The 23,858-nt window shown below is 43.8% G+C and overlaps 1 protein-coding gene across 3 annotated transcripts in view; it reads left to right on the forward strand.

The window, feature by feature from the left end:
- Eif2ak4 (eukaryotic translation initiation factor 2 alpha kinase 4) overlaps positions 1-23,858 on the forward strand; it is a 91,003-nt gene that overhangs the window by 51,249 nt on the left and 15,896 nt on the right. For all 3 annotated transcript variants that reach the window (XM_031371446.1, XM_031371448.1, XM_031371449.1), the window contains 15 exons: positions 135-257; positions 3,042-3,146; positions 5,108-5,165; positions 5,995-6,074; positions 7,230-7,331; positions 9,173-9,226; positions 11,174-11,410; positions 13,000-13,075; positions 13,851-13,972; positions 17,285-17,334; positions 18,248-18,416; positions 19,512-19,628; positions 20,197-20,262; positions 23,202-23,372; positions 23,701-23,835. In XM_031371446.1, coding sequence (XP_031227306.1) covers positions 135-257; positions 3,042-3,146; positions 5,108-5,165; positions 5,995-6,074; positions 7,230-7,331; positions 9,173-9,226; positions 11,174-11,410; positions 13,000-13,075; positions 13,851-13,972; positions 17,285-17,334; positions 18,248-18,416; positions 19,512-19,628; positions 20,197-20,262; positions 23,202-23,372; positions 23,701-23,835 — 1,665 coding nt within the window. The remainder of the gene's footprint in view (positions 1-134; positions 258-3,041; positions 3,147-5,107; positions 5,166-5,994; positions 6,075-7,229; positions 7,332-9,172; positions 9,227-11,173; positions 11,411-12,999; positions 13,076-13,850; positions 13,973-17,284; positions 17,335-18,247; positions 18,417-19,511; positions 19,629-20,196; positions 20,263-23,201; positions 23,373-23,700; positions 23,836-23,858) is intronic.

Consider the following 23,858-nt stretch of genomic DNA (forward strand, 5'->3'; position numbering starts at 1 on the left):
AAGGTAGTTCTTTCCCAGACTGTTTAAAATCTTTGTCATAGGTTTTAGCATGAGTGATTGCATTGGCTGAAGCTCCCCTCCTTATTGTGAGCCTTTGGTGTGATCGGCTCTCCCTGGTCTGTTCTTCTCTGTAGATGGAGTACTGCGAGAAGAGCACACTGCGGGACACCATTGACCAGGGGCTGTTCCAAGACACCAGCCGGCTCTGGAGGCTTTTCCGAGAGATTCTGGATGGATTAGCTTATATCCATGAGAAAGTAAACTTTATAACATCTCATATCTATGTACCTCTATTTACATAAATTGTGCATTTATGTTGCATGAATGTTTGTGCATGTGTTGTGGGAATTAGGGATATACACTCCCCTTGTACTTGTGGATGTAGGTAGGTTGGATAAGAATGGCCCCCATAGGCTTATATGTTTGAATCCTGGTCTCCAGTTGGTGGAACTATTTGGGAAGGATTAGAATGTAGGGCCTTGTTGGAGGACGTTTGTCTCTGGAGGAATGCTTTGAGGTTTCACAAGCCTCTGTCATTCCCAGGTTGCTTTCTCTTCCTTGTAGTTTATAGATCAGGATGTAAGCTCTTGGCTACTATTGCAGCTCCATGCCTGCCTACCTGCTGCTATACTCCCTGCCTTGATGGGCATAGAATTTAAGCCCAGTTTAACTCTTTCTTTTCTATAAGTTGCCTTAACTAAAACACATGTCTTCTTTTGTTGCTCTTTTTTTTTTTTTTTTTTTTTTTTTTTTTTTTTTTTTTTTTTTTGAGACAAGGTCTCTTGCTGAGCGTGGAGCTTGCCATTTCAGCTAAGCTGGCTGCTCAGCAGGCGCTCAGAATCTGTTTGTCTGCCACTCTCTGTACCCAGCTTTTATGTGGATGTTGAATATCTGAATTCAGGTCCTCAAGCTTTCATAGCAAATACTCTACCTACGAACCATCTACCTGGCTTATATAAATTATACAAACTTAGAATAAACTTATATTAAAAATCAAACTGAAACTGGAGAACAAGCATACAAAACAAGGGAAGAAACTATGGGTATGATGAAATAGTCTTTTTACAGTTATCTGTTTATGTGTGTATACGTGTGTGGTCCCATGAATGCCACTGCACATGTGGAGGTCAGAGGACAATTTTCTTTCCTTTTACCATGTGGACTACATGAATTAAACTCAGGTTATCAGGCTTTGTGCCAGGGACCTGCGCCTGCTGAGCCACCTTGCTGGTCATGGTGTCTGTCCTGTCACCACATAGCCTAAGAGGACCGAAATACTTCCCCCCCTGACCTTTTACATTTGCCCACACCTCTGTAAGGAAGACATTTGAATATGTACAAAGAAAGTGTTGAAGATGATTGTAGTGTCAATTAGTTAACTGCTTTGACTCCTGGCAGGTGGCCCACATGCTGTATCTGCCCAAGAGCTCTTTGGATTCCTGAATGAAAGACACACACACACACACACACACACACACACACACACACACACACACACACACACGAATTTTGCTATGCCTTGACTAGCTCAATGCTAGGCACTCTAAACCTCCCTGCAGCCAACACATTCTCCCCATGGCATTCCTGACTTAACACCTCTCAAATCTGTTGCTGGGGCTCCTTCTGGGTGTTCCCCCTTACCTTTGCTACCTCTGGGCAGCCTTCTGGGGCCAGCTTTCCTTCTTGTGCCTACATTTCCACCATTGCTCCCTTTGTTCCTCCCGGAGTGGTCTATCCTATTTCCTGCTTCTGGCCTGCTTGTGGCCTTTCCTCTCACTGTGTTTCTTCTCCCGAGAACCTAGAAGTCCTGACACTCTCTCTCTCTCTCTCTCTCTCTCTCTCCCCAGCCATTGGCCATTGGCTCTTTTTTTTTTTTTTTTTTTTTTTTTTTTTTTTGGCCATTGGCTCTTTATTGATCAATCAAAAGACAATTGGGGCGAAGGACCTTCAGCATTTGGACGAGCAGATTCCCCATTTGGGGGCATTAGAACCAACCCCAACAGATGTCCTTTGATGACATGGAGTATAGAGTGAGAATGTAGTTCATACATGCAGATCTGGCTCCAAGTGACCTAGTGCTGTGCTTCCCAGGAACCTGGAGGAACTAGAGAGCCGCCTAGCACAGAGGAGTGGGCTCAGTAACTTAGCTTAGCAGTGTGTAGAAATGTCAATTTAAAGCTAGAAGTTGGCAGTTCAAGGTATATGCTCTCAGGCCTGGCTTCAGGGTGAGACAGTGCTCATATCTTAATCATGGAATTATCTAATGTTAGGACTTTTTTCCCTCTGCCTCAATTTTTTGGAACTTCAAAATGTTCATACTGTGCCTTGTTAATATTGAGAAGCCATGAAATCTACATGGTATAATTTGCAAGATAGAAAATAAAAGGGAATTCTAATAGACATCATTAGACCTCTCTCTGCACACCTACATACACAGAGGCACAAACATGCAGCAAACCCATGCTTGAGAGGGGCACTTGTTCTCAGAGCCAGAGGAGTATATGCCATATGGTATATGCCTTTATACCATACAAGAGACCAAAGAAGAGTTTTTATTACATTTAGCATCGCCTGCATGGAACAGTAAGCATGCTGAACAAGGAGGAGAAAGCAGGATTCCTGGGATGTTATCATTGAGCTCCTCCTGAGAGCTGGTGGCACAGACTTGAATTGTTAGGATAGTGTGCAAGGCTCATGAAAGAGGTAAAACAGGTAGAAGTTGGTGCAACTGAAATGAATGAACAAGTCCATGAGTGTGACAGGCAGAAGTAGTGCAAAGGAAAACCAGAGAGGAGGGAAAGTGAGGCCTGAGCAGAGCTCAGGGAAAGGCAACATGAGTCTCTGGAGCTGGGAGCAGAGCGTGGGAGTTGTTCCTGCTCAGGACCACCAGTGGAGAGGTCAGAGGTCACAGGACACTCCAGAGACCAGGAAGTCCATGGGAGAAGACTTGTCATCACAACCCTTGGCCTTTAAAATCAAGAAACAAAGTGCTGAACTCTGTGTGGGAAGCAGTTGTTGGATTCTTCATTGTCTTCCAACAGGGAATGATTCACCGGGATTTGAAGCCTGTCAACATTTTTTTGGATTCAGATGACCATGTGAAAATAGGTGATTTTGGCTTGGCCACAGACCATCTGGCCTTCACTGTGAGTATTTTCTTAAATTGGGTTAAGCCTGTAAATGACCTGGGTGCCTTTAATAATCCTGGAAACACAGAGTCGGGATAGTGATCACCTGTGCCCTGGCATGCCTTCCTCCACTGTGAGGCAAGTGTGAAGGGACAGGCTGCAGTGTGTCTTAGGCTTTGAATCTTAGGGATGTCAAGTTGTTGGTTTATGAACAATGGTTAGCTAAAAAGCATATGATGCTTTATGAAATAGTTTGGCAGTTGGGTCTCCTTACTAGACATTTGACAAGCTGTGCATCTGAGGAACTTTCCATTGGTTTGCAAAAGTAAGACTCAGTCCTGGACAAACACTGGCTCTGACGTTACTGATTAGTTTAGCATACAGAGCTAGTTAATGTAAGAAATAGTGAGATGAGAGTAAGGGGGGGGAAGAGATGCGTGGCCATGAAGAACAGGAACCGTTGTAGACCCAGTGCTGTGGCACTGTTGAAGCATTTAATCAGTTAAACCCAGGTGTTCAAGACCAACCTGAGCCACATAATGAGACCCCCATCACCCAAAGGAAAATAAAGACTGTATATAACAGTGGCACTCCAGATGGGTCCTATAGGTCAGTGGGAGTCTAGCAGGCCAAAGTCCATGGCAGGTCATAGTAGATCCAGGACAAGGATCACCAGCATAAGCCAATAGCCTAGGGTGAGCATACTTGGCTATTTGAACATCCTGTGTTCTGACTAGCTGAAACTGTAAAGTGTAGAAAGGCTGATGTATAAAGAGGAAGTCTTTGGAAAGTTGGGCAGATTTGAGTGCTGGGGCTCTATTTAATTATCATAAGCTCGCTTCTAGGTCCCATGATCTGTAGTAAGTGCAGCTCATTCCAAGACTGGTCAGAAAAAGAAAATGGAATTTAGATGATGACAAGAAGGACTGTCAGAGCTAATTTAGCAGATGAAGTTAGGAGCAGAGAGTGAGGAGGCAGAAAAGAGGTGGAAGTGAAGGTGGGTGCCTGTCGTCCCAGCACTCAGAAGGCAGAGGCAAGAGGACCAAAAGTTCAAGACCAGCTTAGGTTGCATAGCAAGTTCTAGGCCAGCCAGGACTACAGAGTGACCCTAACACCCACCACAGCAAAGATGGAAAAAGACCAAAAGGATTGGGTCCTAAGCAGAACAGATAAAGTGTATTGAAAAGTGATGAACCCAAGCACAGATGACATGGTAGATGCTATCCCCAATTAAAGAACCCAGTGAGGTGTTGGGAAGTAGAGGAGAGGCTCTGCAGTCTCACCAATCTGCACACACAGCCTTATCACTGCCCTGTGCCTGGCCTGGTCAGAACTCATGCCTCATCTACAAAATGTGTGAATTCTAGGACCTGCTTCAAAGATTTAGCAGCCAAGAAGAGCCAAAGGCGAGTGACAGCACCTGGAGCATGGCCTCCCCCAAATAGCCACCAACTAGTATTCAAATGCCCAAGATTTAAACCACTAGACTTGGTTTAGGGTGTGACCATTAGAGGTGTGACAAAGAGGGCGAAACTGTCCAGTGTGTGCTTCAGCAAGGGACAATGGGGCCAAGTTAGTGACCAGCCTTTAGGGAAAGAATAGCACAACTGATGTGGAAGAGGCTGTAGCAGTAGGAAGGAAGGGCAATGTTTGTCACTGTTTTTAATTCTCTTGTGCTTCCTGATAAACATTCTGTTCCTGGAGTTTGTGGGATGAACATAAAGTGGTTTCTATAAGAGTCTGGGTATTTCAGTCCTGAAGAGAGCCGTCCAATAAATTCAACTTTCTCTGTTTCCACTGGGTTTCCTTTGAGCCTTGTGTGAATGAGTTAACTAAATATGAAAAATAAGTAAATGTGTTAAGTCAAAAAAACATGGTAGTAATTATTCTGAGGTCCCTGCTAGCTTCTCAGTTGTCATTTAGAAGCAGATGAGCCATTGCCATGGATCACTCTAAGGTTTTGATCTATTGTGTTTTAGGCCGAAGGTAAACAGGACGACCAGGCAGGTGATCATGTGCTTAAGTCAGACCCTTCAGGTAAAGCCTTTATTTCATCCATGTGTTTAAAAGGAGACCATAAAACTTCTCAACCTGAAATCTGCCTTTTACTTAGAAAGACTTGATTCTGAAACAAATTGAAATTATTCTTTAAGTAGTTTTGATGGAAGTTTAAGGTGTTTTCCTTTCACTGTGTTAATTATTCTTAAGAGACATAAGTGCTGTCATTAGTAGAAAAATGGTGATGGTGGTCTCCTGGGGGCCCAAAGCTGGGCCTTGACCATCTCTAATTGGTGCCATAAGGTTACCTCAAGTGCCAGCCTTCCTGGGGCTTATCCAGTCCTACCTTCCTGTGTACGCAGAGGCCTATGTGTGAGGCAGTGTAGAGTCCTTCCTGTGTACACAGAGGCCTGTGTGTGAGGCAGTGTGAAGTCTAAGGCATACATCAATCATCCATGCAGTGTTCACTTTCCTCCCGGGGTTAGGGGGACTGCAGATAACAGATCAGCTCAGCCTCACTTTAAAGAAGCTCTTTGTTCTGGGCCAGCGTGATGGCTCAGCAGGTAAAGTTGCTTGCCACTGAGCCTGATGACCTGAATTCAGCCTTTTGAGCCCATAAGGTAGAAGCGCCCGCAAGTTGTCCTCTGACCCTCACATACATGCCACAGCTTACACAAATAAATAAATTTAACTAAGGGTTAGGAGGAAGCCCTTTGGTTTTCAATTTACTTTATCTGGAGCTAGGGGTGTAGCTCACTGCCACTCACCCAGCATGCACAAGGCCCTAGTTCAGTACTGAGCACTGTGAAACAGCAACACCAGGATAACTTAGTCCTCAGCTGTAATGCTCTCCTCCTTTCCTCCACAGGCCATTTGACCGGCATGGTTGGTACTGCTTTGTATGTAAGCCCTGAGGTCCAAGGAAGCACCAAGTCTGCATACAACCAGGTACAGAGAGAGAGAGAGAGAGAGAGAGAGAGAGAGAGAGAGAGAGAGAGAGAGAGAGAAAGCATGTGTGTGCGCGCGTGTGTGTGTATGTGTGTGTGTGTGTGTGTGTGTGTGTGTGTGTGTTCAGGGTGGAGTGGTGTCTCAAAGTAAGCTGCAAGTATGACCATCAAGACTGTAACATGTAGGGTTTAGTGACCATCAAGACTGTAACATGTAGGGTTTAGTGACCATCAAGACTGTAACATGTAGGGTTTAGTGACCATCAAGACTGTAACATGTAGGGTTTAGTGACCAGCTGAAGTAGGAGCAGTCATTCTAGGCAGAGCATGTGGCAGTGCCCAAGGGCAGCAGCTGAAGCTGGCATCGCTGCTGCAGAAGTTGGCAGTTCCTCTATCCATTAGGACTATGTGAGCTAACCTCTATGCTGTTCCCCTCCCCAGGTCAAGCACATAGGGAGCAAGGCAGCCACCGGAGTAACAGCTGTGTTTGCAGCCCTTAGAGAGCTGACCCAGTGATGCTAGAACCCATAATGAGAAAGGAAGCAGTAAGAGAAATGCCCTAAACTAGGATGAGGCCTGCAAAGAACAGAATTGAGTAGCAAGGCAGTAACGGGGCCTGGCAGGCATTCAGAATTGCTTTCTTCAGCTCTAGACATCCAACTCCAGGGCCTTGCACATTCTAGGCAGGTGCTTCATCATCAAGCTACATCCTGAAACTCATACGAGGATGCCATTTAGAATAAAGGATGGACAAACATAAGTGAGGGCTAAGGATGTGGCTCAGTTGGTAGAGTACTTGCCTGGAATGTGACAGGTTTGGTCCTATTAGTAGCACTGACAAGCCATGGGCAGAGCGTGCCAAGGAGGGGAAAGGCTGAAGCAGTGGAATAGCAAGCATCAAGAAAGGCTCTTGGTAAGGTGAATACATTCTGTACAATAATTTTAAAGATTGCAAGAGACTAGATCTCAAATGTTCTTACCAGAGAGAGGGAGAGAGGAGGGGGGAGAGATGATAACTATGTAAGTAGATAAACGTATTAGCTTGACTGTGACAGCCTTTTCAGATCTTGAGATTTTTTTCAACTAACCCCCAAGCTCCTAGAAATGCCATTTTGATATCAGAACTCTCTAAAGGCAATTTCTGTTTTCCCCACAGAAAGTAGATCTCTTCAGCCTGGGAATTATCTTCTTTGAGATGTCCTATCACCCGATGGTGACTGCCTCAGAAAGAATTTTCGTTCTCAACCAACTTCGAGATGTGGGTGTCAGATATATTTGATGAATAAATTTCCAGTATCCTCAGTCTCGTGTGGAGATCAGAACTCAAAGCAGGACTTTTTCCTGGTATTTATAAAATAGAAGAGGCTATTAATTGTTGATTTAAAAAAAAAAATGGTCTTAGCCAATAGTCCAAGCTAACCTGAAACATGAGATCCCCTCTCTTATCCTTCTGAATGCTGGGATTGCAGATGCATGGCACCAAGCCTGGCTGCCTCCTCTAATTTTAATGGCTCTCATTGGCTGATTCATGGTAAGCTAATCAGTTCTGTCATTTTCAGTAAAATGTCTTTGGGACAAGGAGTGTCACCTCATTTAAGTTGCCAACATAGCAGTTTTGGTAACTAAGGATTGTCAGCCTCTGTTGTTCTGTGTTCTGATAAGAGAAAACACACCCGTGTCGACGTGCCCAGTGATGAGGGACGAGCCAAGCTAAGCTACATGACATTCCAGACCTTATCTTCTACCCATCTCCAAAACATACAGGTTTATATTGGCTGGATCTGGTTTTGTAATGCCTAAAGCAAATCTGAATGGCCAGAAGTTCAAATGGATCTGAAGTCTAGAGACAGGCCTCTGTGGTAGAGAATTTGCTAAACCTGGCACACATGTGGCTCTGAGCAGTCACTTGAGCTGTTTTCCCCAGTGAAATTCCCACTCATGTTCTTGAGATACACCCTTGCCTCAGTTGCTGTTTGTGCTCATAGGGATGAGTGTTACAGGGTGCCCACGACAACGGGGCATTAAGAAAGTAAGAAGTAAAGTCTGGGCAATTTGGACTGTTACTCATGAGCCAGAGGTCTGGAGAGCCTTTCTCATCCTCAGGGAGCAAAGGCAAGTGTAAGTATTTGTTAAGTTAAACCACATAGCAAGCCAGGCATGGAAGGGCATGCCTACAGTCCAGCATGTACGAGAGAAGGAGCATGAGCTCCAGGCCAGCCTGGACTACGCATTAGCAAGACCCTGTCCACACAGCACACTAATAAACCACAAGCAGGCAAGTGAGTTACTGCACACACTAAGGATGTTCCTATGAGTCAGCAGCGCACACACTGAGGATGTTCCTGAGTCAGCAGTGCACACCCTGAGGATGCTCTGAGGATACTTTGGGAAGCAGTTGAAATACTGTTGACAGCAGTGTGGGGGTAGCAGTTGGTGAGGCGTAGATGTACTTACCTTAGCTGGGATGGGCCTAGGTGAGGATAGCCCTTTCTGTAATCTGAAATTGGCTTCTCATTTCAGGAATATGTAAACTATCAGGTAATCTTGTAGCTGAGGTCCTGCTTATCAGAAAAGCAGGGACTTGGAGGAATGAGTGGGATTTGGATTTGGTGCTGACTAAATTTGCCCGCTCCTTTTGGTTTGTTTGTTTTTAAGTCAGGCAGCCTCAGCTGGCCTCTGAGTTGGCTGTGTCTGAAGACGCCCATGACCCTCCCACCTTCACCTCCACTTCCTCTTAGGGTTGATGATTTCTGAGAATCTTACCTTTTTTCACTAAACTGCTTTGTGTTTCTATGAAACCCTTAAATTTAATTTATTTCTTATGCTGACTTTTATTGACAATTACAGTCTGGGCAAAAGTCTCTTATTTAAATTATCTTTTCTTTAAACTTAAAGGAGGTGATTTGCATAACCGAGGCCCTTCATTTGGGTAACGTCTGCATTAATAGACTGTATACTGAAGAGAGAGCACAGGGCATGGAGAAGGTGTCATGTTAGCAAATTTTAATTTGCTCTTTGGTTATCTTACTGTGCTGAATAAAAGCTTTGCCTCTGGCAGCCTGCCAAGTGCTTGCTGATTTGAATATAATACTCTTTTAGCCCACATCGCCCAAGTTCCCAGACGACTTCGATGATGGAGAGCATACAAAGCAGGTAACTTGCTGAAGTTTTAATTGCTGGTCTTCAGTCTTGGGTTTTAATCACCGTTTCTCTTGGTTTTCAATTAGTAATCTGCCACATGTTCTCTTGTGTTCAAGGAACACCTTGGGGAAAATATCAAAAGATGGAGGAGCTCTTAAGATGTTACTAGGCTTGAAATGCACTATAAAAAGGCCAAGGTCTGACAGCAAATTAACGCACCCCAAAGCTCGTTTGTGTGTCCACTTGTGCCTTCAAGTGTCCCTTGGACCACTGGCTTAGCTGGGAAGAAGGCTTTGACAGCAAGTTGCTTTAGGTAAAACGTAGGACGTATGGGCAAAAAAGTATAATCTCTGCTTCGTGGTTGAAATAATTCAGGTTGTGCAGAGAAGACTACATTCTCTAGGCAGTCTGCTGTTACAAGTTTTTAGAATTATTTGGTTTTATAGTACTGGGGTGTCAAACCTAGGTCCTCCACATGCTAGGCAAGTGTTCCACCACTGAGCAGTAGCTGTTACAGTATTTCAAAGCAAGATAATTTCTCACATATACCATAACTATCAGAGTGGGTGGGTGTGTGTGTGGTTCATCTTAAGCTAACACTGGCATACAGATAATATGAGAGTTCCTAAGTGAGCTGTATGCCATCTATAGTATTACTTTCTTTTTTCTGATAGTTGTTTGCTGTGGTGAAAACTTCACTCATTAATACTCCTGTCATAGGGAAATTTCTTCCTTACACTGACTGTTATTGACAGAGATAGTGAGGGCAAAAGTCTCTTATTGGCTGCGTATCTGCATGGCCATTCCACTGTATGTCTGTAAGAGTTAGAGACTGTTAGTACCTTTTTATTTCTGTTTACATAAACTTCTATGCTTCCATCGTGTTTAGCATGACACTGTTTAAGGCTAATGGGGCTCATTTGGCCACCTCTTTTTAATTAGTGAAGAAGTATTAGAAAACAGGCTGTTACCTGTTCTATTTATCTTGGTAGCTGCTATTTTCCATTTGAATTAGTCATTCACTGTGTTTTTGAGTGTCATAACTATAAATGCTCACTTCATAGATAGAGTCTCTCCTCATACCCCTAGCTGTCCCAGAGCTCACTATGTAGACCAGGCTGGCCTTGAACTCACAGAGACTCACCTGATTCTGCTTCCACCATACCTACCAGAAGGGTATTTTAAAGATACATTAGAAATGTTTAATAAAATCCATCTAAAAATTGAAAATTTCTGTTCTCAAATATTCTGCCAACATTTTTTTTTTTTGTAAATTCTTGTTCTAAACTACAGGATTAAGAAGGCACATGTCTTTAATCCCAGCATTAGGAGATAGAAGCAGATGGATCTCTTGGAGTTCAAAGCATGGTCTATGTAGAGCAGGTTCCAGGCCAGGTGGGCTATGTACTTACATACTGAGTAGACTGTCTAAAAAGAAAAAGAGCCCTTAGGGAACCTTGTAAAGGCTGTGCTGCTTCAGAGGGCTCTCTACTGTGGAGGCATAACAAACAGTGTAAAGCAAGAGGAGTCCAGGGAATAGAATCAGTAAAGCACACAAATGGATGAAGAGCGAGGACCAGCGTGCTGTGCGGTGGAGGTGCTGCTATGTGCTTTTGTAAGTACTGACATTAGGCATGGGCTCTATGGTGTTTTCTAGATATCTCTTTTTTTATATATAGTCATTGGTAGTTATAAGACTACACCCAGCTTCTGTGTGTTTTGCTAAGTTAAGGATATTTTTAATTGTTGGTGACAAGAGATATAAAAGAGGCCTCTCCCTTTCAAGAAATACTCCAGTTACATTTATGCATGAGTCTGTGGTCATGAGGCACTAACGGCATAATCAGAGATCTCAGAAGTGCCAACTAAGCATAAAGAGTACCCTGAGTGACCGCCTATCAGAAGACTCTCAGTTTCACCTGCTGTCTCCTTACCAGCTATGTGCCTGTCACATTGCAGAAATCTGTCATCTCCTGGCTGTTGAACCATGATCCAGCTAAACGGCCCACAGCCACGGAACTGCTTAAGAGTGAGCTGCTCCCACCACCACAGATGGAGGAGTCAGAGCTGCATGAAGTGCTGCACCACACACTGGCCAACATAGACGGGAAGGCCTACCGCACCATGATGAGCCAGATCTTCTGCCAGCACATCTCCCCTGCCATAGACTACACCTACGACAGTGACATCTTAAAGGTGGCTGAGTTGGACATAGCATGTAGTTCTCTTTACTCTTGATAGTTTTTATGTATGTCTATGATACATTCTTATCAAACTCATCCCTCTGCCCTTTCTTATCTTCCTCCCACTCCTAATACCCTTTCTCCTACTAAATGCTTATCTAACCTTCATGTCTTACATTTTTATAGGTTTTTTTAATAGCGTTTATGTAAGGGGTAGAGCATGCACATGTCAGGGTACACATATTGTGGTTAGAGAACAACTTGTAGGAATTAGTTCTTTCCTCCCAACACTCGCGTCTCGGGGATTGAACCCATACTGCAAGTCTAGGCAGCAAGTGCCTTTACCTCTAAGCCATCCATGTCCATATCTGTTTGTTTTGTTTGGGTTTTACTTTGTGATATACTGGGTTTAGCCAGCTATTCCTGCACTGTAAGTTCTTGGCTTAAATTCCCAAAAGCCCAAAAAGCACATGCAAAAAGTATGACTGCATAGTTCAGGGACGAGCCATGCTAGTAGTCACTTTCCTGGTTCTTGACCCTTCCCACCCCGTGCTCTCCCAAGAGACTGAGAGACAGCCCATCTCAGATGTCCAACCTGGGACACCCAAGCGGTCAGATCTGTTTGAGGAAACAGTGGCTCCCAGCAGTGGCAGATGGCCCAGGAAGCTGGGATTTGAGGTGCCCCGGCCCTCAGCAGCTCTGCTGCCTTCAGCTGTGAGCATCTCAGGAGTCTCTAACAGCTTCCAGATGGTTTCTGAAGAGAAGTCAAGATGCCAGTCTTGAGGGCCTTATTATTTCATTTCTAAAAGTAAAAACAAAAACAAACAAAAACACAGAAGCACCTGAAATAATCTAGAGAAATGTTTTTTTCTTTTCTTTTATTGGATATTTTCCTTATTTACATTTCAAATGTTATGCCCCTCCCCTCCAGAAACGCCCCTATCCCATCACCCCTCCCGCTGCTTCTATGAGGGTACTCTCTAGCATTCCCTTACACTGGGGCATGAAGCCTTCACAAGACCAAGGGCCTCTCCTCCCATTGCTGCCAGACAAGGCCATCCTCTGCTACATATGCGGCTGGAGCCATGTGTACTCTTTGGTTGGTGGTTAAAAAGTTGAGTGAGGAGGTAACCAAGATGGGCCATCCTTTGTATCCATTTCTCTATAGTTAAGCTGTGATATGATTTTAGAAGATGGAATTTAGAGGAAACTATAGATTTTAAGTGTATATGATCATGCACACCTGTGGTCCTGCAAAGACTGAAAAGAATTGTGACCGGGATAGCCTGGGCAACACAGTAAGACTCTGTCTCAGAAATAAGAGCAGAGTTTGACTGTCTAGTAATACTATAGGTAACTTTATTTGTCTTTTTGCTTATTTTTTATTTCTAAAATTACTGTAATAAAATGGAATAAAAAGGAAATGCTTTAAGCAAATATACATGTCTCTCCTCTAAATATGTTCAAAGAGACAGTTGCTCAAGACCTCTTCTGAGATCCTGAGACTGAGCTGTGCAACATCAAATATGAACTGCAGACGAATATTTTAGAGGAACTCTTGGGTTAGGCTTTGCTGATGATATTTACTCGGTCTCATTTTAGGGCAACTTCTTGATTCGTACAGCCAAGATCCAGCAGCTTGTATGTGAAACCATCATCCGCGTCTTTAAAAGGCATGGTATGTCCTTCTCTGAAAACCCCTCCTCGGGCAGTTTTCTAAAAAGCATTGGAGAGTAAGGTGTCTGCACACAAGCGTAAGAACCTGAGTTCAGTCCTCAGCACCCACTAAGAGACCAGAAATGCCGGCACGCATCTGTAAGCCCAGCATTGGGCCAGGGGCACAGAGACGGGAAGTTCCCCAAGCTCAGTGGAGATGGCCAACTCAGTAAGCTCAGGCTTAGTCAAAGCAATTGAGACACCTGACATCAACCTGTGCATGCATACATGTACAAACCCATGCACATGTGCTCATACCAACACAAACATATACCACATGGGTATACACATACAAAAGAAGGAAAGGAAAGCCGTCCAAGCATGTAATTTCAGCACTCAGGAGGCTAAGGCAAGGGGTTTGAAGCTAGCTGAGGCACTGAGGCCCAGTCTCAATGAAAGAAAAACATTACTATTGGTGGATTTGGGTGACTATATATTAAAATCCATTTATAAGCAGTTGGCCCAGCTTGGTGAGGAGAAGCTGTTTGCTTTTCCCAACCTTGCTACTAAAATACAGTTGGCTCATGGAGTCCAAAATCTGACTAAATGGACAGACTTAGCCCAGCTCAGTTCTCCATGTATCCACCGAGAACGTCATTAACCAACACTGGGAGCGCTGGTGCTGGCTCGCAGTGTCTCAGGGATAGCTCACTCGCTGTGTGCTTGTGTGCCTTTTGGGTTGCCTCCTAGGAAGTGTAAGAACCCAAGGCTCAGTGGCTCTCTGTATTTTGGTGTAGGAGCTGTCCAGCTGTGCACCCCGCTGCTGCTTCCCAGAAACAGGCAAATATATGAGCACAACGAAGCCGCTTTGTTCATGGATCACAGTGGCATGCTGGTGATGCTTCCTTTCGACCTGCGGGTGAGCTGGGGTGCTGCTCTGTTAGAGAATCGCCCCTCCCAGACACCACCACTACAGGCTTGTACTGGGGAGCCACACTTAGGAAATAACGAGTCAGAGTAAAAGCAGTATTAGAGTTCAGTAAACGTCTGATTCTGTATTGCAGGTGCTAAGGTCCACAGAGCAGCCTCACAGCAAGTCAGCCTCAATTCAGACAGGGCAATGTAGTTTACTTGCCAGCTGGCTCTGCAGGAAAACCCCAAATGGTACTATTAGAGCAATTCATACTTGCGACAGCTAATTGGGCGTGCTAAGTTTTGTCCATGTTCTCTTTTCTGTGATTCCCCAAAGCTCTCTTAGCCAGCAACAACTTTAGTCTTTCTCGGCCTTGACTGCTAGCAAACCCATCCATAACTGCACTCTAGACCTGAGGAAAACGTGCAGTGAGTATGAGAGTCATGGTTCTGTCCCTAATGTACACAAGGCACTTACAACTAAACATGAGGAGAGAGTGTGTACTTAGCATGTACAATGCCCTGGGTGCAATCCTCAGGACCAAAACACCTTTAAAAATACAAATAGAGGCATAAAGAAAGCACATGGCCAGGCAGTATATAGACAGGAAATGAATAACACCGCTAAACTTCCAAAGAGTGTTGAGGATATGGCAAGATATATGTGGCTATATGTACATACATGCTTAACTTTACTTGGAGGGTACAAAAATGTTTATATTACTCAGAGATGACCAGGACTGTTGAGAATATTAATTGCTAACTTTTTAGAACAGTAATAAAAGAATGAAAAGAATGAAAGTTTACAAATTTAATTTTTTTAAAAATGTCTGTGTGTGTATCTATGTAAGTGTATGCTACATGTGTGCACATGCCTACAGAGGCAAAAAAGAGCATTCAGCTGAGAGCTGGAGCTATCAGCATTGTGGATCATCATGAGTGCTAAGAACAGAACTCAGACCCTCGGAAAAGCAAGAAGTCTGTTAACCACTAAGCCTTGAAATTTTTCAAAATTTGATTCTCAGTCCATATTCTATTAAATGGACTTTTAGGATTCTACTTTTAGGATTTTTTTTAAGTGATACAGTATATGAATCTTATAAGGATATTTATGTAATTGTATCAAAAAATGAAACCCATCATGTTTCATTGTGATTAAATGTATGTCATCGATATTATGGAATATTAAGAAGCTATTAAAAATGTAGCTGGACATGGTGATCTATACATGCAATCCTAACAGTTGGAGGTTAAAGCAAGAGAATCACAAGTTTGAGGCTAGTCCAGATTATGTACTGAGATCCATTTTAGACAAATTGGGGAGCTGGAGAGACTCTGCTCTTGCAGAGAACCTGGATTCAGTTCCCAGAATCCACATGGAATGGTTCACAACTGCCTGTAACTCCAGTTCTGGGGTATCTGACACCCTTTTCTGACTTCTGTGGACCTACACTCAGGGACATACACATACATGTAAAATAAATGTATTAAAAGACTACAGCTAAACTTGTCTGTATATCAAATATTCATATATGTAAGGTTGAATACATACATATTAGTATATCTTATCTGTAAACATGTCCATAATATATTGATATGTTAAGAAAAATAAGTTCTGAAGGAACTCTAAAATCCCACTTTTGTTGTAAAGAAACATTTCTAAAACTGAAAGAAACTTGTGTGTGGATGAGTTGCTGTATGTGTTGTACGTACTTAGTATATGTATTCAATGAACTCACGCTTACACATGGGTGAGCCACCATGCACGCCAGCCTGTTTTGGCATCTCTAAAACGTAGGGCATCAGGGAGTCCCTCAAAGTCCTAGGAGGAAAAATACAATCAAAGCGTTTGCCTTTTTTGCTTTTCATTTATTTTTACTTTTTATGGCTTCTTGCAAAACAACTTTTGTTTTTAAGATATAAGAGAATTTTTTTCCAAATAATTATGTACATGTATGAGAGAGATGTGGGAAGAGAGGGAGCAAGGGAGAGGTAAAGAGGGTGGGGAGGGGAAGGAGGGAGGGACACTGCTCATGGGTGAGGGGGGGTGCTTGGAGCGGAGCTCAGGACCTCATTTATATGAAAGTGAACACCACTCCCAGCCTTCCTTCTATATTTTTGGCTTCTGTTTTTCTTTTAAATAAGTAAAGTAGCTTGGAATTATTGCTTGACAGATGTGAATAAATAGCCCATCACTATTGGGCTGTTAGGAAGAGTCCGGAGGATACATAGCTGCACTCTGATTACTAGAGGGAACTAAGGGCAGGTCGTTAAACGTGAGCTCCCTTTCCATACACTGATACTAGTTCATTTCCTTGGGGCTGGAGAGCTGGCTCAGCAGTTGGGAGCACTGGCTGCTCCTCTAGGGGACCCAGGTTCAATTCCCAGCAGCTATGTGGCAGATCACAGCTGTTTGTAACGCTAGTTCCCAGGGGACATACATATGCATATGCATGCAGACAACACACCCATACATAAAATAAAATAAATAATTTCCTCTAAGAGACTGATATGAAACTCAGGAACTTCATCATAAGAGATAGCACTCACTCATTTTGACTATGTTATTATAAATGAGATTTTTTTTTTTAAATGTACTAGGTGTGTATGTGAGAGAATGAAAAACAATTGTGTAGAAATCTGCATGTGGAAGCCAGGAAACAACTTTGGGGGGGTGGGGCTGGCACACCCAGGACCAACCCAGGAGAATAGTACCCATAACAGGCTAGGCCCCTCCTGAATCAAACATCAATCAAGAAAATGGCCAAACCTATGTCCACTGAAAACTAGCCAGCACACATGACAAGTCTTACTACCCTCTAAGCCATCTCCCTAACCCATAAACTACACCTTAAACATCACAACTAACCAATAACCTATGCAGATTTCAAATGAGCATAATAAAACATGACCATGTTTTCAACAAAAAAGAAAGACTTTTTCTCAGCCGTCAGAAATGCAGTGACCAGAGTCTACAGTAGAGCCTACGGTGGCTGAAGCACACTGAGCATCCCAAGTGTGAATGCTCTCAGGGCACGGTCACGTTTTGCTTAATGGCCAGGGTATATTTTTTAAAGAAATGCATCAGCAGGCCATTTCATCATTGTGCTGACATCATAGAGTGTGCTGACTGGAAGATCGCTGGGCAGCAGTCTTACGGAGCTGCCATGGTGGATGCAGTTGGTTCTGATCTCATTAAGTAGGGTGCCTGACCTTAAAGTGATGTGTGGGTTCTAGCCCAGAAATGCTGTTTTAAAAACTATACGAATGTAGTACTTGGCACCTCATGATGCGGGTCTTTAAAACTTTCTTCTTTCAGGTCCCTTTTGCAAGATATGTGGCAAGAAATAACATAGTGAATTTAAAACGGTAAGGTGCATTATGCGCCTCTGCACTTGGTAGATGTGGGGATGAAATCAGACAAGAGTGGATGGGAGGTTTTGTTTTTTCTTCTGAAACTTTCATACAGGAAAGAATTCTGGGGTTGAAGTATTGAGCAGCATGTGTCAGGGAGCCCAGCCCCAGGGCTCCTTTGTCCTCAGATGACTAGAATGCCATAAGACATCTTTAGAAGAAATGAAGCAGTCAGGCCTCCTGACAGGCCTGCATCTATTCTGTGCTGTCTACATGACCCCAGGCAACATAACTAATGATGTTTTCAAATGCTTGCTTAGAGAGGGAGGATCTGACTGTTCTTGATCTCAAATGACTGCTTTTAAGGTTTAATTGGAGGCACAAATGGCCAGTGGTCTCTGTGAAATCTCCTTATGCAGATAACTAAGTGGAAGCTGCTTATAAAGAACAAGGTGATCCAGCAAGAACAGCCAGTGCTGAGACCCTGGCGCTTGGCAGCAAGGACAGGCTCTGTCCCCTTTCAGATACTGCAGGGGTCAGACTCTGAGATCGTCATCAATTAGAACCAAAATGCTGTCAGTGGGCCACGCCATGTCTGTCACATTTCTCTCTGTGTGTGCTATGAGGCCACAATTGCCAGTCAGTCCTAAAGCATGGACAGTTCTGTATAGAAAACCATCACTTAATGTAATTTAGTGTAATTTATTTTTCTCTATCAGGCATATGTAAAAAAAAATTAACAGTATAAGGCTGGGACCTGGGGTATAGATTATGAGGCAAAACTGGTTCAAAAACAGGTTCAAATATGACTTTGAACTATTGAGCACAACAGGGATTTTTTTTTAATCTTCATCTCTCTGCCCAGCAATTCCTTATACATATTTGTTTCCAATAAGCAGTGATCTAAGAAGCTGGTTTCTTCCACCAGATACTGCATAGAGCGGGTGTTCAGGCCTCGGAAGTTAGACCGATGTCATCCCAAAGAACTCCTGGAATGTGCATTTGACATCGTCACTTCTACCACCAACAGCTCCCTGCCCACTGCGGAAACCATCTACACCATCTATGAAATCATCCAGGAGTTTCCTGCGCTTCAGGTTCCACTCTGTCATGTGTTGTCTGGTCCTGCTAGCCTATGCAGGACTCACTGCCACCTCTTGCTGAGTGCTGAAGTAGATCATGGCTTTTCTGAAGCAACTGCAGAGAGTTTGAGGGGGACACTTTGAGCTTCATCTTGGGCTTGAGCTTCATCTTGGGCTCAAGCTTCTATCCTGACAGAATTGGTTTGTTGGGGTTGGGCCGTGTTGTTTCTCTACCCATTCTTACAACATTCACAAATGAGGCTGTTTCCTACAATGCTCTTGGAGCACTCCTGCCCTGGTGAGAGCCCTCTGTGCTCCCCCTCGTCTCATCTGTCAACTCCCCAGTGTCCCTTTCCATCAGCTCTTACCCTCCATCTCTGATGGGGTCTGCTCAATGCTCTCCGCACAGGCCTTCCATCCATGGGTCAGACCTTTCCCAGAAAGCCTCTCAGGGTTGGCTGGCTGGTCACATTTTAGTCTCAACCCTCACAGCTCTTGACATGAGGCATCTGTGTGATCACTTAATTTTTTTTTTTTCTCCAAGCACAGTGTGCTCATTCAACGTAGAGCCCCTGAGCCACTTCTCCCTGTAACCAGCTATCCAGGCACACCTGAGCACTCAGTAACTCACTGCTGTGGCCAAAAGGAATGATAACTATTAACCCCTGTGCTTGCAAGTCGGTTACCACTGATCTGACTCCTTGTTTCTCCAGCTGTATGCACTCTTTTAGGCTCTTTAACTTAGCTGAAGATCAACATGTGTATTTTAATGCGTATTACATTTTTCAATTGTAACACTGAAGATAATGGTTATGAAAGATAAGCCAGACGGTATTGACAATTGCCTTTAATCCCACTACTCAAAAGGCAGAGGCAAGTGGATCTTGGTGAATTCGATGCCAGCCTGGTGTACAAAGCAAGCTCCAGGACAGCCAGGGCTACACAGAGAAACCCTGTCTCAGTAGATAGATGGATAGGAAAGAGAGAGAGGATGCTATACTTTAGCTCTTCTGTGGTGGTAGGAAAATAAATTAATTACCAGATTTCACTTGACCACATACTTGTATTGCTTTTATAATGAAAATAGTATTATTTTTCTCTATATTCTAGGAAAGAAATTACAGCATTTACTTGAACCATACAATGCTTCTGAAGGCAATACTCCTACACTGTGGGATCCCAGAGGATAAACTCAGTCAGGTCTACGTTATTCTATATGATGCTGTGGTGAGCATTTAATTACTTTGACTCAATGTTGAAGGGTGATAATACTAGCCCATGATTATTCTCTGACTCAGGCAACCATAAAACTACATGGAGAATTTCATCTCCCTTCGTCTTTGCTCTAATGTGGTTAAGGTTTATTTTTATTGTTTCTAATTATGTGGCCATGGGGGAAGTGACTGTGTGGACAGCCTGTGGTTAGTGCAGAATGAATTGTGACATTCATTATTGTAAGTTTTCAATACACAGAAGCCTCGCCCAGTTTTTCATTCATCTGGCAGATTGGCTTCAAGGGTTCTGGCTTTACTGGCTGTTTTCTAGGGATTTGTTTCTTCCTTCCAAAGTGCTGCTACCGTTGGGCCGTGATGGGTTCAGCAGAATGCAGATGGGGAACTGGCAGAATGCAGGGCTGGAAGGGAAGGTTGAAGTTCATTCTTGTTGCTTTTGTTTGCGGGAGTTTTTTGAGACAAGGTTTCACTATGTTTACCAGGCTGGCCTTGAATTTACGGAGGCCTGCCATGGCCTCCCAAGAACTAGGTGTCATTCATGTTCCCTTTCTCTTCTCCATCAGACAGAGAAGCTGACTAGGAGAGAAGTGGAAGCTAAATTTTGTAACCTGTCCTTGTCTCCTAACAGCGTAAGTACTTCTGATGGTGTGCTTTCCACTGCCTCTACCATTTTATCGTGTCAGAAAAACGTCGTCACGTTTTTGTAGCAGTGAGGTAGCAAGCAGCACACATATGCTGCTCACAGACACAGTTTTCCCCTTGAGTGCTGGTGCCATGGCAACCACTGGGATTAGAAAAGAGAAACTGATGCTGTGATCAAAGAGTGTCCTGTGTGCCCTCCACATGCAGAGTATCCCACTCTTCCTTGATTACTGGGTCCTTTCTTTCACATCCTTGTAAAGCCTGTGCTTCATACAGCCTCCTGCTGAGCAGGCCCAGTACCAAGCTGCCTCTTCCAAAACAAGTCATGTGGAACCAGGACACAAATTTCTGCAAATCTTTCTAAGTAGCCTAAGCTCACCCAAGGTCTTCTACTCTTCAGAACAGAACTGTGGCTCTTAACCTTCCTGGAAATTTTCCTACCTCTAAAAATCTTCTTGGTAAACAGGCCAACTGTGTTCTCTCTACTGATGTCATTTAATCCATATCTTTGGCACAGTGGCCCACATTTAATAGAATGGCTGAACAGCAGAAGAAAACAGAATTTTTTGTTTTTCTTCCATATTTGTATAAGGAAGGGTTGGTTTTAGTATTCTTTTTGCAGTGTTAAAAATTCAACTTACAGTCTCACATGCTAAGCAAGTACATTCTTCACTAAACCCAGCCCCAAGAAAAAATATGTTTTATATTTAAAACTTTTCCAGAAGCAACTGGGCATGGTGATGCATGCCCTTAATCCCAGTACTTAGGAGGCAGAGACCTTAATTTGAGGCCAGCCTGGTCTACAGAGCAAGTTCCAGTACAACCAGTGCTACACAGAAAAACTGTGTACAAAAATCAAAAAAATAAAAAGTTTTAAAAAATTAAGCAGCTGGGCAGTGGTGGTGCACACCTTTAATCTCAGCACTCAGGAGGCAGAAGCAGGTGGCTCTCTGAGTTCAAGGCTAGCCTGGCCTACAGAGTGAATCTCAGAACAGCCAGGGCTACACAGAGAAATCCTATCTTGAAAAACCAAAAAAATAAATAACTTTCCCAGAAGCTTTACAGCCCTTGATCTGAAACTTTGTTCCATGATCCTATAGTGATAACAAAATTCACAGGTTCAGTAGACTAAAATATGATTGTGGATAGAACAAGTAGAGTCGCTTACTCCCTGGACAGTTACTTGATGGCTGGCACAGTGCCTGGACATAGAAGAAGAAGAGAGGATCATCACATATCTGCCCTCAACTCTTTGAAACACCTTTCACAGAGTTAGACCATGGTTGAAAGAAACACATTTAGGGAAGATGTTCTACTTGTAGCTCTGTTGTGAGATGAGCACCATAACCAAAAGCGACTTGGAGAGGAAAGGGTTGACTGGCTTACACTTCCATGAAGTCAGGGCAGGAGCCTGAAGCAAGAACTAAAGCAGAGACCATAGTGAACCCCTGCTTGCTAGCTTGATCCCCAGGGCTTGCTTAGCCTGAGAGAGGCAATTCCCTGATCAAGGCTCCCTTCCCGTAATGACTCTAGTTTATGCCAAGAATGTGGTTGAAACTGTCCAGATCAGTGACTCTATACCCAGAAGGTTCTTTGAACTAATGCCGTATTTGAAAATGTCTCACAGATACCATATACTGCTGCTAAGACATCAGCATTTCTTTGTGATGCTGAGTAAGAAGTGTATTTGACTAGTTTTAAAAGAAAAAAAAGGGATCTAATAATGGCATTGGATACTTTGTTATTTTAAAATGGTGCTCCAAGTATATTAGGGAAGCGGGGATGAGCTGCAGGAAAGTTCGTGTCCAGCCCCACCTTAGTTCACAGTGTCATCTTGAAACCCAAGAGACACTGAGATTCATAAAGTCATGTGGGTACAAAAGCTCCCCCATTGCTCCTGCCAGGTTTTAACAGGGTGACTTCATGGAAATGCTATTGGAAAAAAAAATCTCTTATTTTGAACTAACTAACCTCACTTACTTTGTACGAGGAATCAAACCCAGAGCTCCAAGTTCCTGCCATAGAGCTACACTGCCAGCCCTAGGAAGGAAAACTTAAGTCAAAAGTCAAAAGCATGATTTTGTATTTAAACCTTTTTATCTTTAACTTAGCAGATTACAAGAAAACCACTTTGCTGTACACAGTGGCACACACCTTTATCCCAGCATTCATGTGACAGAGTCAAAAGTCAAACAGATCTCTATGTGTGAGGCCAGGTCTACATAAAGATTTCCAGGGCTACACAGTGAGACTCTGTCTCAAAAATAAAGAATAAAATTAAAAGGGAGAGAAACTAACTCTTTGGGATTTAAAGTGCAGATGACTTATGGTTAACTGATTACATTAAACTGAGATATCACTCAGCTCTGGGTTTTGTGTACCATCCTATAGATGGGCCAGATGCTGCCTACAGTGTGGCATTGCTGGAATTTTGGTCTGATCTCCAGCTCGGCTCCTGGTAGTTTTCTCTTAGGCTCTATGCTCATAGCTACTCCCTCTTCTTCCAGCTCTGTGCTGGGGACTGGGGTCAGCCAGAGTTTGCTGTCCCCAGCACTGCTCTTCTCAGGGGCAGACATGGCAGACAGAGTGACTGAGGGAATAGGTGCTCCAGAGGTGATGCGGGGGGCGGGGGCAGCCCCGGGCTCCTCATGGGGATTACTCAGGCAAGGGAAGAGGAGAGTTTCAGGCTAATTCTGTGAATATCTGAACAAGTCTGGTGTGGCCTGCTCCTCTCATTTGTGCACCTGTGGTAATGAAAATGAGGGTGTGGATGGTGGAGGGAAACAAGGTTTACAGTGGGGACGATGCACAACAAAGGCTCTGCCAGTGTCTAGTCCACATCTCTGCCAGTACTCACTGCTGTGAAGTGCTGTGCATGCTGTTCCCATCCCAGAGCAGCAGCTAACTGTGCCTCTTTGCTTTCCAGCTGTGTCGACTCTACAAATTCATCGAGCAGAAGGGGGATTTGCAAGACCTAATGCCAACAATCAACTCACTAATAAAACAGAAAACAGGTGTTGCTCAGTTGGTGAAGTATAGCTTAAAAGACCTAGAGGAAGTTGTCGGGCTGCTGAAGAAACTTGGCGTGAAGTTACAGGTTTGACAGCTGTTGTGGGCTGGCAGTATGGGCCTGCCATGATAACAGCAGCCCCAGGGGATGAGGTTTATTTTCCCTAATGCTAGTGTTGTATTTTTCCAAAACTCAGGATTTCTTTGCAAGCAGCACTGTTTCTGTCACACACACCCACGCTGTGGTGCGTGCCTCAGAGAGGGGGTGACTGTCAGAGAGCTTGGCCAGCTCCAGTAAACAGTTCTTGCCCGATCTTACTGAAGTTTTTTGTTTATGCAGAGTAATCGAAACAGAGTTGTAGTCCACATTCCACAGCTGAGGCTGCTGATCATGTGTGTGGCCATTCCCTCCACAGGTCTCCATCAACCTGGGCTTGGTTTACAAGGTGCAGCAGCACACTGGCATCATCTTCCAGTTCCTGGCATTTAGCAAACGCAGGCAGAGGATTGTGCCCGAGATTCTGGCCGCTGGTGGCAGATATGACCTGCTGGTAAGGGCGAGCCCTGTGTGTGT

The sequence above is a fragment of the Mastomys coucha genome, unplaced genomic scaffold (assembly GCF_008632895.1).
Source record: "Mastomys coucha isolate ucsf_1 unplaced genomic scaffold, UCSF_Mcou_1 pScaffold15, whole genome shotgun sequence".
NCBI classification, from domain to species: domain Eukaryota; kingdom Metazoa; phylum Chordata; class Mammalia; order Rodentia; family Muridae; genus Mastomys; species Mastomys coucha.